General features: G+C 40.8%; 1 protein-coding gene across 1 annotated transcript in view; it reads left to right on the forward strand.

The window, feature by feature from the left end:
- The window catches only part of LOC128653286 (amine oxidase [flavin-containing] A), a 468,419-nt gene that overhangs the window by 384,015 nt on the left and 69,067 nt on the right, over positions 1–15,337 (forward strand). The window contains exon 12 of the mRNA XM_053706491.1: positions 429–526. Within this exon, the coding sequence (XP_053562466.1) occupies positions 429–526 (98 nt within the window). The remainder of the gene's footprint in view (positions 1–428; positions 527–15,337) is intronic.

Consider the following 15,337-nt stretch of genomic DNA (forward strand, 5'->3'; position numbering starts at 1 on the left):
GTGGGGGAAGTGTAATACTTTGCATTATTTATAAAATTTTCTGATATTTATAAATGTTATTCGAAGCACAAATTAATTATGTAATTTAAGATAAACCAATTTAATGATCATTTGTGCAAAAAGCATTCAAAAAAATAATGTTCTCAAATTTTGGCTCAATATTGGCTTAAATTGTGTGTCATATAAATAGGTCCTGGGTAGATTACAGTATTGAATATAAAGGCTTTCATAACTTGTTAATGTTGAATTTAAAACATATAACTAAATTAACTACCCCAGATTTGTTGAACCCATTGACAGTTATGTTAAGATTCTTTTTGATTTGTACTGAAAATAAGTGAATTAATTTGAAGACAAATACTGAGCAAGGTATTAGGTTCAGGAAGAAAATATTTCACAATACATTTTTTCTTTTTTTGCCGTCACAGCCAGTGCACTATGAGGAGAAAAACTGGTGTGAAGAACAGTACTCTGGAGGCTGCTATACAGCCTGTTTCCCACCTGGAGTTATGACCCAGTACGGAAGGTAAGAAAAACTACAAAAATGCACTGGTAAAGGGACAGGTGGCATTAAAGGGCCACTAAACCCAAAATCTTTCTTTCATGATTCAGATAGAGAATAGAAATTTAAACAACATTACAATTTACTTCTATTATTTATTTTGTTTCATTTTTTAGATATACTTATTTGAAGAAAAAGCAATGCACATGGGTGAGCCAATCACATGAGGCTTCTATGTGCAGCAACCAATCAGCAGCTAGTGAGCATATCTAGATATGCTTTTCAGCAAAGAATATCAACAGAATAAAACAAATTAGATAATAGAAGTAAATTAGAAATATGTTTAAAATTGCATTCTCTTTCTAAATCATGAAAGAAAAAATGTGAGTTTAATGTCCCTTTAATTATATCACAGACTACTGGCTCAAACATTTCCTAATTTATTTGTAATCAGTTTTATTAATTTTCTTAAAACAAAGAAAATACAATCATTGGGAAAAACGTGGCTGCTTGGCTTAATGCAGATTCAAGAACAATGCAGTACATCTGAAAAAGTACTGATTCATATGTGACAAGTCATATAATTCAGTAGATTATGGGCTCAATTTAACAAGCAGCAATCTGAGCCCCAGCGTTTTAGTCTCGCTCAGAGTGAGCCTGAAAAACTAGTTAAGTAGCAGCAGTTGTAAGATTGGCCACTTGCAAGCAGGGGACGATATGGCACAATCAATGGATTGTGTAATGTTAACTGCGGGCAGCGTATTGCTGCACACTTACCACAAGACTGGCTGACAAGGTTAAAGACCGTGAACCTCTTCCACCTGGCCTTTGATAAATTAAGCCCATATGATAGTAGTAGAATATTTCTTAATAATAACATCAAGTTAGTATAAAGTAATTCAATTCAAAGGGTTAACTCAAGTTAACAGGAATCTCGACTGCATAATGATTTGGAAACAGAAAAACAAATTAATAACCCATCATCTATACTGTGAGTCTCAATTGAACTAAAAAATATTCTAGGTAGTTCTAAGCTCTCCCCGACCAAGCTATGTCTCAGGGGCTCTCGGCTAAAGTATATCAAAACCGTTTCTCAGAAACTTAAAACTTAAACTGTTCAACTCACACATTAACAAAATACAAAGTAAGTGAACAAAAGAAAAAACTAAATCAAATCAATATGTGTTGTGACCACCCTTTGCCTTCAAATCAGCATCAATTCTTCTAGGTAGACTTGCATATCATTTTTTAAAGAACTCGGCAGGTAGATTGTTCCAAACATTTTGGAGAACTAACCACAGGATTTAAGGAGCCTCAGCTGCTTCTGTCTCTTCATACAATACCAGACAGACTTGATGATGTTGAGATCAGGGCTCTCTGGGAGCCATACCATCACTTCCTGGGCGCCTTGTTCTTCTTTACTCTGAAGATAGTTATTAATGACTTTGTATGTTTGGGGTTGTTGTCATGCATCAGAATAAATGTAAGGCCAATCAGATGCCTCCCTGATGTTATTGCATTATGGATAAATATCTGGTTGTATTAGTTATAAAAACTAATATAAAATTTTCAATGGATAGCAGTATCTCTGACGAAAACCACTATTGTATAGGTGAGATCAAATAGTTGATATGAAGCAAACAAATATAGAACTGATAGTTTACAGAACAATAATATCCACTTATTGAATACGATCGTGATGAACCAATTTCTATGTCTTCTGTTAGATATGCAATATTTGACAAAATTATATAAAAAAAACTTTACTACTGACTTTTGGTATACAATCTTTAAAATTGTTAAAAACAATAGGAAATGTTCATTGATATGAGGAAGAGTCCATTATGGCTGATAAAGATTTTAAGTAGTGAAGTGGTGCAATAATGGCTAACACAGTTCCTTTCAAGGATCGTACCTTTTTAGGCTTTTAGACTGCAGGGTATCCAAATTCGTCCTGCGTCTTAATCAGTGGTAAATCACAGTTTGCAGCTACTGTATAATGTTGTACCTTTCAACTTGCTCATCCAGAACCGCAGGGCATCCAAAACTTCCTGCAGTGTATCGCGGTTGGTGTGTGTCTCGTGTTCTCAGCATCTTACATCACACGCTGCAATTTTGGGGGCTTGATCCACATCTACCAATCCGTGCTTAGAGGCTGGTCTGTGATGCTAGCTACTGATTTGCAAGTAATAAAGTTTGTAAGATTATCACCAATATATTTAGGTATATTTGTAAAAATACAAATTCCTTGTAATGTTATTAATACCTGCACTTAGTGCTGATGCACGCAGGTTTTTTCACCACAGAAAAGAGAGATAAAGTTGAAATATATAATATGAAGTCAACACGGGTTGTTCAAATTCTTGGTCAAAGGTGTTATTGTGTAATCAAGGTGCACAGTCCCACAATTCCATTTGACGCGTTTCGCTCTCTCCAAGAGCTTGACTCACCCAAACAAACTCTCGCTCACTAACGCTTTCTCACTAACTCACTATCTCACACTAACTCACTATCTCACACTAACTCACTATCTCACACTAACACTAACTCACTCTCTCACACTAACTCACTCTCACTAAATCTCTCTCCTCTCTTTTCTCACTAAATCTCTCTCCTCTCTAATCTCACCAAACCATCCAACTCCTAGACCTGCACCTAACTTGAAAAAGCAATACAGTCAAAGAAGCCATGCTTCAAAGAAGCCTATGTAAATGTTTAATGATGTACCGGTTTGCAAAGTAAAGGATGTTCAGGTGTGCTTTGTTTGTAATTAGTATGTGTGCAATGTGTATTAGTTGTTGTAGTGCATTTGTGCATGCTCTTATTGAGTTAGTATTTGTGGAATGTGTATAATGTGATGTCGTCATAGTGATCGTTTTGCATAACATTGTCCAAAAGTAGTATCTGTAAATGTAAATGGTGATTTGTGATGGCCGTTGTAAATGCTTATTTGTACTAATGTTACGTAATCTGCAATGCGAATGTTTTGTTTGTGTATCAGTGTGCAATTCTTTTTTTATGTCGTTTTGTTCCATGTTGCAAGATATGTACGTATTTCTCGAGTCCTGGTTTCGTTTAAATGTTGTGCAATTCTTTTTATTGTCAGATTGTGAATGTGTAATGCGTATGTGCCAAGTTGCGTGACCAATTGTTGTTTGTACATTTGAGCTGTGTTTTTGTTGTGCATTATGTGGTATACGTAATATGACAGAGAAGTGTGTATTTCTCGCGAGATCAAGGGGCCCATTTATCAAAGGGCTTGCGGACCTGATCCGACACTGCGGATCAGGTCCGCAAGACCTCGCTAAATGCGGAGAGCAATACGCTCTCCACATTTAACATTGCACCAGCAGCTCACAAGAGCTGCTGGTGCAACGCCGCCCCCTGCTGACTCGCGGCCAATCGGCCGCCAGCAGGGAGCTGTCAATCAACCCGATCGTATTCGATCGGGTTGATTTCCGGCGGTTCCTGTCCGCCTGCTCAGAGCAGGCGGACAGGGTTATGAAGCAGCGGTCTTTAGACCGCTGCTTCATAACTTGTGTTTCTGGCGAGTCTGAAGACTCGCCAGAAACACGGCCCTTCAAGCTCCATACGGAGCTTGATAAATGGGCCTGCAAGTGTTAGCTGAAAAATCTGTGATTATTTCATTTAGCATTGATCTCTATGGGAGAATGTTTAAAGCGCGCGTGATTACACTTATTAAATTAACGTGGTAATTATGTTACCGCGATGTGTTTCGAGGTTGTTTTCAGACTCGTAATACCTACGTTATAAAAAGATACGCAATGGAAATAACGTACAAGTTATTACCGCACCGCTCATAACGAATAACTCGTAATCTAGCCGTTGGTTTCTTATTATATTTTTTCATTTTTTTATTTTTTCATTTTCTAATTTGACAGGTTTTTTTAGGTGATGAGTAGGGGTGTCCTACTACTCACGACAGCGGTGTTTGGTTGTCGGTTAATCTACACACTTTTGACCCAACACTATGGGTCTCTTAATATGTGTATATTCTTTACTACATGTACGTTTGTTTGTGTTAGATATGATTTAAGGGTTGATTTACTGGGGTTTTTTTTTTGCTCTAGTATTATCTTCCACAATTAGGGTACTTCATTTGTGACTGTAGATAGACTTGCACACATTGGACTTAATATTAGAATTTTGTCTGGATGGATAATATCTAAAGGTTGTCTAATTGTAAAGACAGCATTTTTTGTTATCGTGTGATGGATACATTAGTGCTTCATGGGTTTATAGGACAGCGTTTTTACTTTGGACACTACTTTTCTGAACAGAAGGGATTTTAGTAGGATTTAATGAATTTTCGGTGTATATATTGATCTTATTTGGCAGACGCCGTTTCTGACAGGTACCAGCTGACGAGGTATCGGCACACTGGGAGCAGGGTGCTGACAGACGGATCATGTCTCCGCCTCCTTTATCCCTCAGGGCCATTTGGTTGGTATAGACATGGGTTTGAGTGACAATTGAGTCCGCCCTCCTCCTATGCAGAGAATTGACATAGAATATTGTTTATTTGGGGGTTTTGTGGACTAGTGCTGATAGGAATAGATCTCTCTGTGTGAGGATTTTTTAATTGGTTCCCACTTTTGTAAACATTCTCAATATATTCATATTCCTTTTTGCTGCCTCTTGTCTCTATAACAAACTTCATTATTCAATTACTCCTCCCTCCCCACCTGCACTGTTCATTAGCCCATCTCTCTTAAACTCACCTTTCTTTTGTACTCATGAACCTATTCCTAAACACTCTCTCACCCCCCTGCACCTCGTCTCAAAAGCAGTCTCATTACTGCAAATCTGTATCTCATTTCATGTCACTCTCCCTCTTGCTTTTACTAATTGCTGGTGACATCTCCCCTAATCCTGGTCCCCAACAACTGCCTAGCCGTCCACATCGATGTGTACCGTCCCATACACTCATAAACCAAATCTCAGCCAACCTTACTCACATTCCTCTTGCATCAAAAGCGACTACCCCTTTCACTTGTGAACTCTGGAACTCTTGCTCTGTTTGCAACAAGCTCACTTCTATACATGACCTCTATATCTCTCGCTCCCTCAACCTTCTGGCCCTAACAGAAACCTGTCTCTCTCCCCTAGACACAGCATCCACTGCTGCTCTGTCACAAGGGGGTCTCCACTTCAGCCACACTCCTAGGTGTGGTAATAAACAAGGAGGTGGTGTAGGTATTTTACTTTCCTCTCGTTGCACCTTTCAACAAATACAAGCCATCTCTTCCCTCACATTTTCTATATTCGAAACCCACATGATTTGCTTAATCTCTCCTCTCTCTATACGTGTTGCAGTCATATACCAACCCCCTGGCTCCTCAACTCAATTTCTAGATCACTTGGCTGCCTAGGCTACCTTATTTCCTTTCCTCAGACACCCCTGCCCTCATTCTTGGCGACTTCAGCATCCCTCTTGACAATCCCACTGCCTCATCTGCAAAACAACTTCTGCAACTCACTTCCTCTTTCGGTTTGTCTCAATGGACTGATTCTCCCACTCACACAGACAGTCACTCCCTTTACCTGATCTTTAGCTATCGATGCACTCTCTCAAACTTCACAAACTCCCTCTTTCTGACCATCATCTCCTTACTTGCAACATATCATCCCTCCCTACAACTCTCCCTCCTTCTACTGCTCACACCAAACTTCACAGAAGCCTTATGTCATTAGATCAGCAACAGCTTGCTAATTCCCTTGAACCTCTCCTTTCATCCTTCTCCTCCTTTTCATGCCCTGACAAATCGATCTGCCACTATAATTCCACCCTTACATCCGTCCTTGACAATCTGGCCCCTCTTACCATAGTTCTGAAATCACAAACTTATCCTCAGCCCTGGTATACTCCTCTGACACGGTACCTACGCAGATGTTCCCGTACTGCTGAGCAGCACTGGAGAAAATCTCAGAGCTCAGCTGATTTTCTTCATTACAAATTCATCTTGAACTCCTACTATTTTGCCCTTAATCTCCATAAGCAACACTACTTTTCTACTCTTATGTCTAATCTTTCTTCAAACCCAAAACATCTGTTATCCACTTTCAATACTCTTCTCCGCCCTCCCCCACCTCCTAATACAACTTTTCTGTCAGCTCAAGACTTTGCCAGCCACTTAATTAACAAAATCGACTCCATCAGAAACTAAATCAGCTCTCAACATAACTCTATTCTCTCACCCCCTCAAATGCTCTCAATCAATCACAACCCACATAACCTTAAACTTAGCTCATTCTCCCCTGTTACTGAGGAAGATGCACTTGTCACACCTATCCTCAAAAAAACTTCCCTTGATCCTACCTCCCCATTCAACTACCGCCCTATTTCCCTCCTCCCTCTTGCCTCAAAGCTTCTCGAAAAACTAGTATATGCACGCCTATCCCATTTCATTACATTAAACTCCCTCCTCGACCCACTGCAATCTGGATTTCGTCCCCATCACTCCACAGAGACAGCAATTGTTAAGGTTACCAATGACCTACTTACAGCAAAATCAAAAGGCCACTTTTTTCTGCTTATCCTCCTTGATCTGTCCGCAGCCTTTGACACTGTTGACCACCCTCTTTTGCTCCAAACCCTCCAAATCCTTCGGCATCTGTGATACAGCTCTCTCGTGGCTCTCTTCCTACCTGTCAAACTGTACCTTTAGTGTAGCCTTCTCTGGGGCCTCCTCGGCCCCATCACCACTTTCTGTTGAAGTACCGCAAGGCTCTGTCCTCGGTCCCCTTCTCTTCTCAATCTACACATCATCACTAGGTTCCCTAATAAAGTCCCAAGGTTTCTAATATCATTTGTATGCCGACGACACCCAAATCTACTTCTCTGCACCAGACCTATCTCCTTCCTTGCTAACCCGTGTCACTGTCTTTCTCTCATCTCTTCCTGGATGTCCTCTCACTACCTCAAGCTAAAGAGCTCCTTATCCCCCCTCCCCCTTCTTCCAATATCTCCACCCCCAATCTCTCTATAACTATTGACAACTCCATCATTACCCCTACCCTGCATGCCCGATGTTTTGGGGTCACATTTGACTCAGCTTTTTTCTTTCACTCCTCACATTCAGTCCTTGGCTAAAGCCTGCCGTTTCCACCTTAAAAACATCTCTAAAATTAAACACTTCCTTACTTCCCGCCTCGATTACTGCAACTCTGTCCTCTCTGGTCTCCTCACCTGCCACCTCCCGTTTACAGGACTTCTCCAGACTGGCTCCCATCATGTGGAACTCTCTGCCTCACTCCATAAGACTCTCCCCTAGTTTTGAAAGCTTCAAGCGCACCCTAAAGACTCTATTGTTCAGGGATGCAAACAACCTACGCTAACCTTTCTTTATACCAGATCCTCTCTTCCATTGCTATCCCCTGAACCCCCTTAGCATGTAAGCCTAAGAGTCCAGCTGTTTGTAGATCACATTCTTTAGAGCTGACTACAACAGTGCAACTCTTGGCAGGGCCCTCTACCCATTTGATCCATATAATTGTTTTGTTGTACTCCGCCTTTGTTTATAGCGCTGCTGAATCTGTTGGCGCTCTACAAATAATGGATAATAATAATAATAGCACGGCCCTTTTTGTCTTTGTTTATGTTTTTTCTAAATCCTGGTTACGATACGGCCTTGTAGCTCTTGCACAATTCAGACGGTGCCAATCACCCTATTGAATGTTTAGACATAGGACCTACAATTATAGTGAGTGTATTTGCATTGTATTATGAACATTGTTTATTTCATATTAATTCACAGTAATGTTACATTGTTTGCTGGTTATCCAATGAGGAGTTGTCGTTTTTTTTTTTGGGGGGGGGGTTGTATGGACGGTTCAGGATTGGCTGCACCTTTGGGGGAGGGTTCTAGGGGCCTTTAAAAGGCTGATTTTGTTCACTATTTGTTTCAGAGGAAGGGACTGTGTTTGGTCCTGAAACGTCACATGGAATAAAAAAAATTTTTGTTGACACAGACATCTTAAGACCAGTGAGTGCTTATTACCACAGACTTTACATTTTTTATAGCACCCTGGCAGCTATCTATTGATAGTGGGAGTGCATACACACCATTTGCTTTGTGTATATAAACATATGTATAAAAGCCCTTTGCCTGCCTTTTTTGTGCAATATTTTTTTAAATAATTTTTATTAGGTAGTTTTATTTTGAGTGTAACTGTACATTGTAATATATTTTTCATGTGTTAAGTGACACTTTTTTTTTTTTTGTTTGCAAAACAGTTAACCAGAGCTCTGAGGACACGCTATCCCTACGAGTGTTAAAGGAACATGAAACACAAAATTTTTCTCTCATGATTTAGGTAGAACATATAATTTTAAACAACTTTCCAGTTAACTTCTATTATCAAGTTTGCTTCATTTTCCTGGTATCATTTGCTGAAGGAGCAGCAATGCACTACTGGTTTCTAACTGACCTCATAGGTAAGCCAATGACAATCAGAATATATATGCAGCCACCAATCAGCAGCTAAAACCTAGGTTCTTTGCTGCTTCTGGGCTTTCCTAAATAAACCTTTCAGCAATGGATAACAAGGGAAGGAAGCAAAATAAATATTAGAAGTAAATTAGGTTGTTTTAAACTGTATGCTCTGTCTAAATCATGAATGTCTAATTATGACTTTACTGTCCCTTTAACTTCAATTGCACTCAAGCGATCGCATTAACTTTCAACTTGTAAAACGAGCGCAACACCTGAGGCACGCAAACAGCCACGATAAATCCCTTTTCCTCCACTTATAATCTAGCCCTTTATATTTTTACAGGCACCATCCAGCTGAACAGAAAAGGCAGTGGGGGGTGTCTTATATGTATCTTAAGGTGACCAGATTTTAAAAATGAAAAAAGGGTCATTTAATCAATACACAAATGTTAATGAAGAATTAGACTAGGTTTGGTTTCTGCAATTTCTGTCCGAGGACTGGATTCTGATTTGCTTATCAGATGAAGAAGAAGGCAGCTACGTAATAGTGGAGGGAGTTCGGCATCCATATTGACCGGCTATTAGAGTAGTTAGCACCGCTGATTAGGACAGAAGCAAGGCGCCATATCAAAACATGTTACACTAAGTGTTGAATGTCCCTTTAAGAAAAAACAATGTTATCAATGTCATGGCAGTTTAAACAACTCCTGAGCTTTGGGGAATGATCTGCAAACATACATTACACAATTCTTGCCATATACAGATTAAAGAATTGTGCAGTCTTCTTCAAGTCTGTGATTGGCTGATTGCTGTCACATAATACAGGGGAGCAGCAAATGGGGAAAAAATACATTTGTAAGAAAAAAAATCTACTGCTTATTTGAAATTCATAATAAATGCTTTTGCTTTGTCTTTTTATTTTTGTTTATTGAGGTTTAGAAATTACAAAAGGTAAGACATTGAAATTCATAATAAAAGCAGGCTTACAGATTGTTTACAAGCCAATATGGTAAAGTATATTGTTACAACATTGCTAAATATGAGATGGTTTGATAACGGAAAAGACAGTGGGGCTGATTTATCAAATGGCGGGCGGACATGATTCGCTGTAGGGAATTATGTCCGCCTGACATCACTAAATGCCGACAGCATACGCTGTCTGCATTTAACATTCCCAAGCATTTCTGGTGAAATGCTTGTGCAGTGCTGCCCCCTGCAGGGGGTGTTAATCATCCCAATCGTATTGGGATGATTGTAGTCCGCCACCTAAAAGGTGGTGGACAAGTTAAGGAGCAGCGGTCTTATGACTGCTGCTTCTTAACTTATGTTTCCGGTGAGCCAGAAATATCGCGGGTAGAAAGCAGCATCTGCTGCTTAATAAATCTACCCCATTAAGTCTATCAAAAGACTTATAGAACTTTAAAAAAACAACCTGTTATTAAATAATGCATATGAAGAGAACTGGGTCTATACCTTAGTAAACTGAAATTCTACTGTATTTAATGGTCCTTTAAGTCACTTAAATTTAACCTTTTTCAGCAAAATATATTTTAAAATGTTAGGGAGGGCTGTCCTGTCTTTAATATGGCGGACTCATCTGAAAGCTTCTCAACTATTCTCCTGGGTAGGGGACATTTGTTGCATACCAGTGGGCTTTTCTATGCATTTACTGCCGCTAAGAAGAATAAGGATCTTCCAGATCATCTTTTATATGCAATCAGAACTGAGCTGTCCCGTTGACTCTAACCCATTGGTTTTTCTGCTCAACTTTCCCCCTCAAATAAATGCAAATACAAACTCAACTTATTTAAAATATGTTAAATAGCTCTAAGTCAGTGTTTCCCAAACCTAGTCGTCAGGACCCTTACCAGGCCACATATTCATTATATCTTAACTAGAGCACAGGTGAAATAATCAGTTAACCCATCAGCTGATCAGTTCACCTGTGCTCTAGTTACGATATAATAAATATGTGGCCTGTTAGGAGTCCTGAGGACTGGAGTTGGGAAACACTGCTCTAAGTGCTTAATTCCTCGATATTGGAAGAAAACAAGTTGTCCGTCCCTTCTTGAATTGAAACAGTTAGTAACCAAAACCCTCAAATTGGAGAAACCATATTATGTTAAAATGGGTAAATTACACTTTTTCCTTAACATAGAATTTTCCTGGAGTGAAAACACATAAGACCTTCCTGATTCAATTGGTAGCAATCTCGCCTGAGATGTTTCTTACATACTGACTACTGTTTAGCATAACTTTTACTACCCTTTTGACTACTTATAATTGTACTGTTGCATCAGGATAACATAGGAAATCTATAACCTCAATGTGATTGTGATAACTATTTCTCTTGTAAAGGTGTATCCAGTCCACGGGTTCATCCATTACTTGTGGGATATTCTCCTTCCCAACAGGAAGCTGCAAGAGGACACCCACAGCAGAGCTGTCTATATAGCTCCTCCCCTAACTGCCACCCCCAGTCATTCTCTTGCAGCTCTCGACAAGAAAGGAAGTATCAAGAGATATGTGGTGACTTAGTGTAGTTTTTACCTTCAATCAAGAGTTTGTTATTTATAAACGGTACCGGCGTTGTACTGTTTTACTCTCAGGCAGAAATTGGAAGAAGAATTCTGCCTGGAGGTTTGATGATTGTAGCGGTTTGTAACTAAGGTCCATTGCTGTTCTCACACATAACTGAAGAGTATGGAAAGAAAACTTCAGTTGGGGGGACAGTCTGCAGATTACCTGCTTTGAGGTATGTTCAGTATATTTTTTTCTAGAGAGATGATAAGGTCTAGAAAATGCTGACAGTGCCTGATATATTTGAGGTAAGCCTGATACAGTGATTTAACAACGACTGGGATCATGCTTGCAAAAAAGGGTAATATTCATGTTAATGCTCATATTGCTTAAAGTAAAAACGTTTGCTTGGTTTATAGAAAAAACGTTTTTTCTCTGAGGGTGATAAATCTTTATTTGGGGCCTAGTTTTCCACATGGCTAGCTAGATTACTCCTAGGAGTACTTTTTTAAGGCCCTCTGACATTGAGTGCATGGTGGGAGGGGCCTATTTTCGCGCTCTAAATGCGCAGTTGATTTTCACTGAGACATCAGCTTCCCTAAAGGAGTCCTCTGGCATCTAGGACCACTATAGAGGGTTTTGTTCCTGCAAAATTCGTGTTTAAGGGCAGGTAGGAGCCACAGCAGAGCTGTGGCAGTGTGTTTGACTGTGTGTTAACGGTTTTAACGTTTTTCTAATCCGTTTTTGGGCCTAAGGGGTTAATCATCCATTTGCAAGTTGGTGCAATGCTGCTTTAGTCCCTTATACATACTGTAAAAATTTCGTAGTTTACTACTTTTTATCACTGTTTTGCAGTTTATGTGGTAGTTTTCTTTCTCTTAAAGGCACAGTACCGTTTTTATATAATTGCTTTTTCACATTTATTAAAGTGTTTTCCAAGCTTGCTGGTCTCATTACTAGTCTGTTAAACATGTCTGACATTGAGGAAACTCCTTGTTCATTATGTTTAGAAGCCATTGTGGAACCCCCTCTTAGAATGTGTACCAAATGCACTGACCTTTCTATAAGTTATAAAGACCATATTATGGCTTTTAAAGATTTATCACCAGAGGTTTCTCAGACTGACAAAAGGGAGGTTATGCCATCTAGCTCTCCCCACGTGTCAGAACCTTTAACTCCCGCTCAAGTGACGCCAAGTACATCTGGCGCGTCCAATGCGTTTACCTTACAAGACATGGCGGCAGTTATGAATCATACCCTCACAGAGGTATTGTCCAAACTGCCAGGGTTACAAGGAAAGCGAGACAGCTCTGGGGCAAGAACAAATACAGAGCTCTCTGACGCTTTAGTAGCTATGTCTGATATACCCTCACAATGTGCAGAAGCCAAATCAGGATAGCTTCTATCTGTGGGTGACATTTCTGATTCAGGGAAGGTGTTACTTCAGTCTCACTCTGAAATGACAGCTTTTAAATTTAAGCTTGAACACCTCCACTTGTTGCTCAGGGAGGTTTTAGCGACTCTGGATGACTGTGACACCATTGTAGTCCCAGAGAAATTGTGTAAAATGGACAAATACTTTGCAGTGCCTGTTTACACTGATGTTTTTCCAGTCCCTAAGAGGTTTTCGGAAATTATTACTAAGGAATGGGATAGACCAGGTGTGCCGTTCTCTCCCCCTCCTGCTTTTAAAAAGATGTTCCCTATAGATGCCGCAACACGGGACTCGTGGCAGATGGTCCCTAAGGTGGAGGGAGCAGTCTCTACTCTAGCTAAGCGTACAACTATCCCTTTCGAGGACAGTTGTGCTTTCCTAGATCCAATGGATAAAAAATTAGAGGGTTTCCTTAAGAAAATCTTTATACAGCAAGGTTTTATTCTCCAGCCTCTTGCATGCATTGCCCCAGTCACTGCTGCAGCGGCTTTCTGGTTCGAGTCTCTTGAGGAGGCTCTACAGGTAGAGACCCCGATGGATGATATCCTAGACAGGCTTAAAGCTCTTAAGTTAGCCAATTCATTAAGTTAGCCGTTTCTCATTTAACCAAGCTAACGGCTAAGAATTCAGGTTTTGCCATTCAAGCGTAGGGTGCTATGGCTTAAATCCTGGTCAGCTGACGTTACTTCAAAGTCTAAACTTCTCAACATCCCCTTCAAAGGGCAGACCCTATTCGGGCCTGGACTGAAGGAGATAATTTCTGATATTACTGGAGGAAAAGGCCACGCCCTTCCCCAGGATAGGTCCAACAAATTAAGGACCAAACAGACTAATTTTCGTTCCTTTCAAAACTTCAAGAGTGGCGCAGCTTCATCTTCTTCTACTACAAAACAAGAGGGAAATTTTTCCCAGTCCAAACCAGTCTGGAGACCTAACCAGGCTTGGAACAAGGGGAAGCAGGCCAAAAAAACTGCTGCTGCCTCTAAGACAGCATGAAGGAGTAGCCCCCGATCCGGGACCGGATCTAGTGGGGGGCAGACATTCTCTCTTCGCCCAGGCTTGGGCAAGAGACGTCCAGGATCCCTGGCCTCTGGAGATTGTTTCCCAGGGATATCTTCTGGATTTCAAAGCTTCATCTCCAAAGGGGAGATTTCATCTCTAACAATTATCTGCAAACCAGATAAAGAGAGAGGCATTCTTACGTTGCGTTCAAGACCTTCTGGTTATGGGAGTGATCCACCCAGTTCCAAAGGAGGAACAGGGGCAGGGCTTCTATTCAAATCTGTTTATAGTTCCCAAAAAAGAGGGAACTTTCAGACCAATCTTGGATCTCAAGATCCTAAACAAATTTCTCAGGGTCCCATCCTTCAAGATGGAGACTATTCGAACCATCCTACCTATGATCCTGGAGGGTCAATATATGACTACCGTGGACTTAAAGGATGCTTATCCACACATTCCGATACACAGAGATCATCATCAGTTTCTCAGGTTAGCCTTCCTAGACAGGCATTACCAGTTTGTGGCTCTTCCCTTCGGGTTAGCCACAGCACCAAGAATCTTTACGAAGGTTCTAGGATCCCTTCTGGCGGTTCTAAGGCCGCGGGGCATAGCAGTGGCCCCTTACCTAGACGACATTCTGATACAGGCGTCGACTTTTCAAATCGCCAGATCCCATACGGACATTGTTCTGGCATTCCTGAGGTCTCACGGGTGAAAGGTGAACGAAGGAAAGAGTTCTCTCTCCCCTCTCACAAGTTTCCTTCCTAGGAACTCTGATAGATTCAGTAGAAATGAAAAATTTTCTGACAGAGGTCAGGTTGTCAAAGCTTCTAACTTCCTGCAGTGCTCTTTATTCCACTTCTCATCCGTCAGTGGCTCAGTGTATGGAAGTAATCGGCTTAATGGTAGCGGCAATGGACATAGTTCCGTTTGCCCGCCTACATCTCAGACCACTGCAACTTTGCATGCTCAGTCAGGGGAATGGGGATTACACAGATTTGTCCCCTCTACTAGATCTGGATCAAGAGACCAGGGATTCTCTTCTCTGGTGGCTATCTCGGGTCCATCTGTCCAGAGGAATGAGTTTCCGCAGGCCAGAATGGACTATAGTAACGACAGATGCCAGCCTTCTGGGCTGGGGTGCAGTCTGGAACTCCCTGAAGGCTCAGGGTTCGTGGACTCAGGAGGAGGCCCTCCTTCAGATATAAATATTCTGGAACTAAGAGCGATATTCAATGCTCTTCAGGCTTGACCTCAGCTAGCTGCGGTCAGGTTCATCAGATTTCAGTCGGACAACATCACGACTGTAGCCTATATTAACCATCAGGGGGGAACAAGGAGCCCCCTGGCAATGTTGGAGGTTTCAAAGATAATTCTATGGGCAGAGGTTCACTCTTGCCATCTCTCAGCTATCCATATCCC

Source organism: Bombina bombina, chromosome 3 (genome assembly GCF_027579735.1).
Source record: "Bombina bombina isolate aBomBom1 chromosome 3, aBomBom1.pri, whole genome shotgun sequence".
Lineage (NCBI taxonomy): Eukaryota > Metazoa > Chordata > Amphibia > Anura > Bombinatoridae > Bombina > Bombina bombina.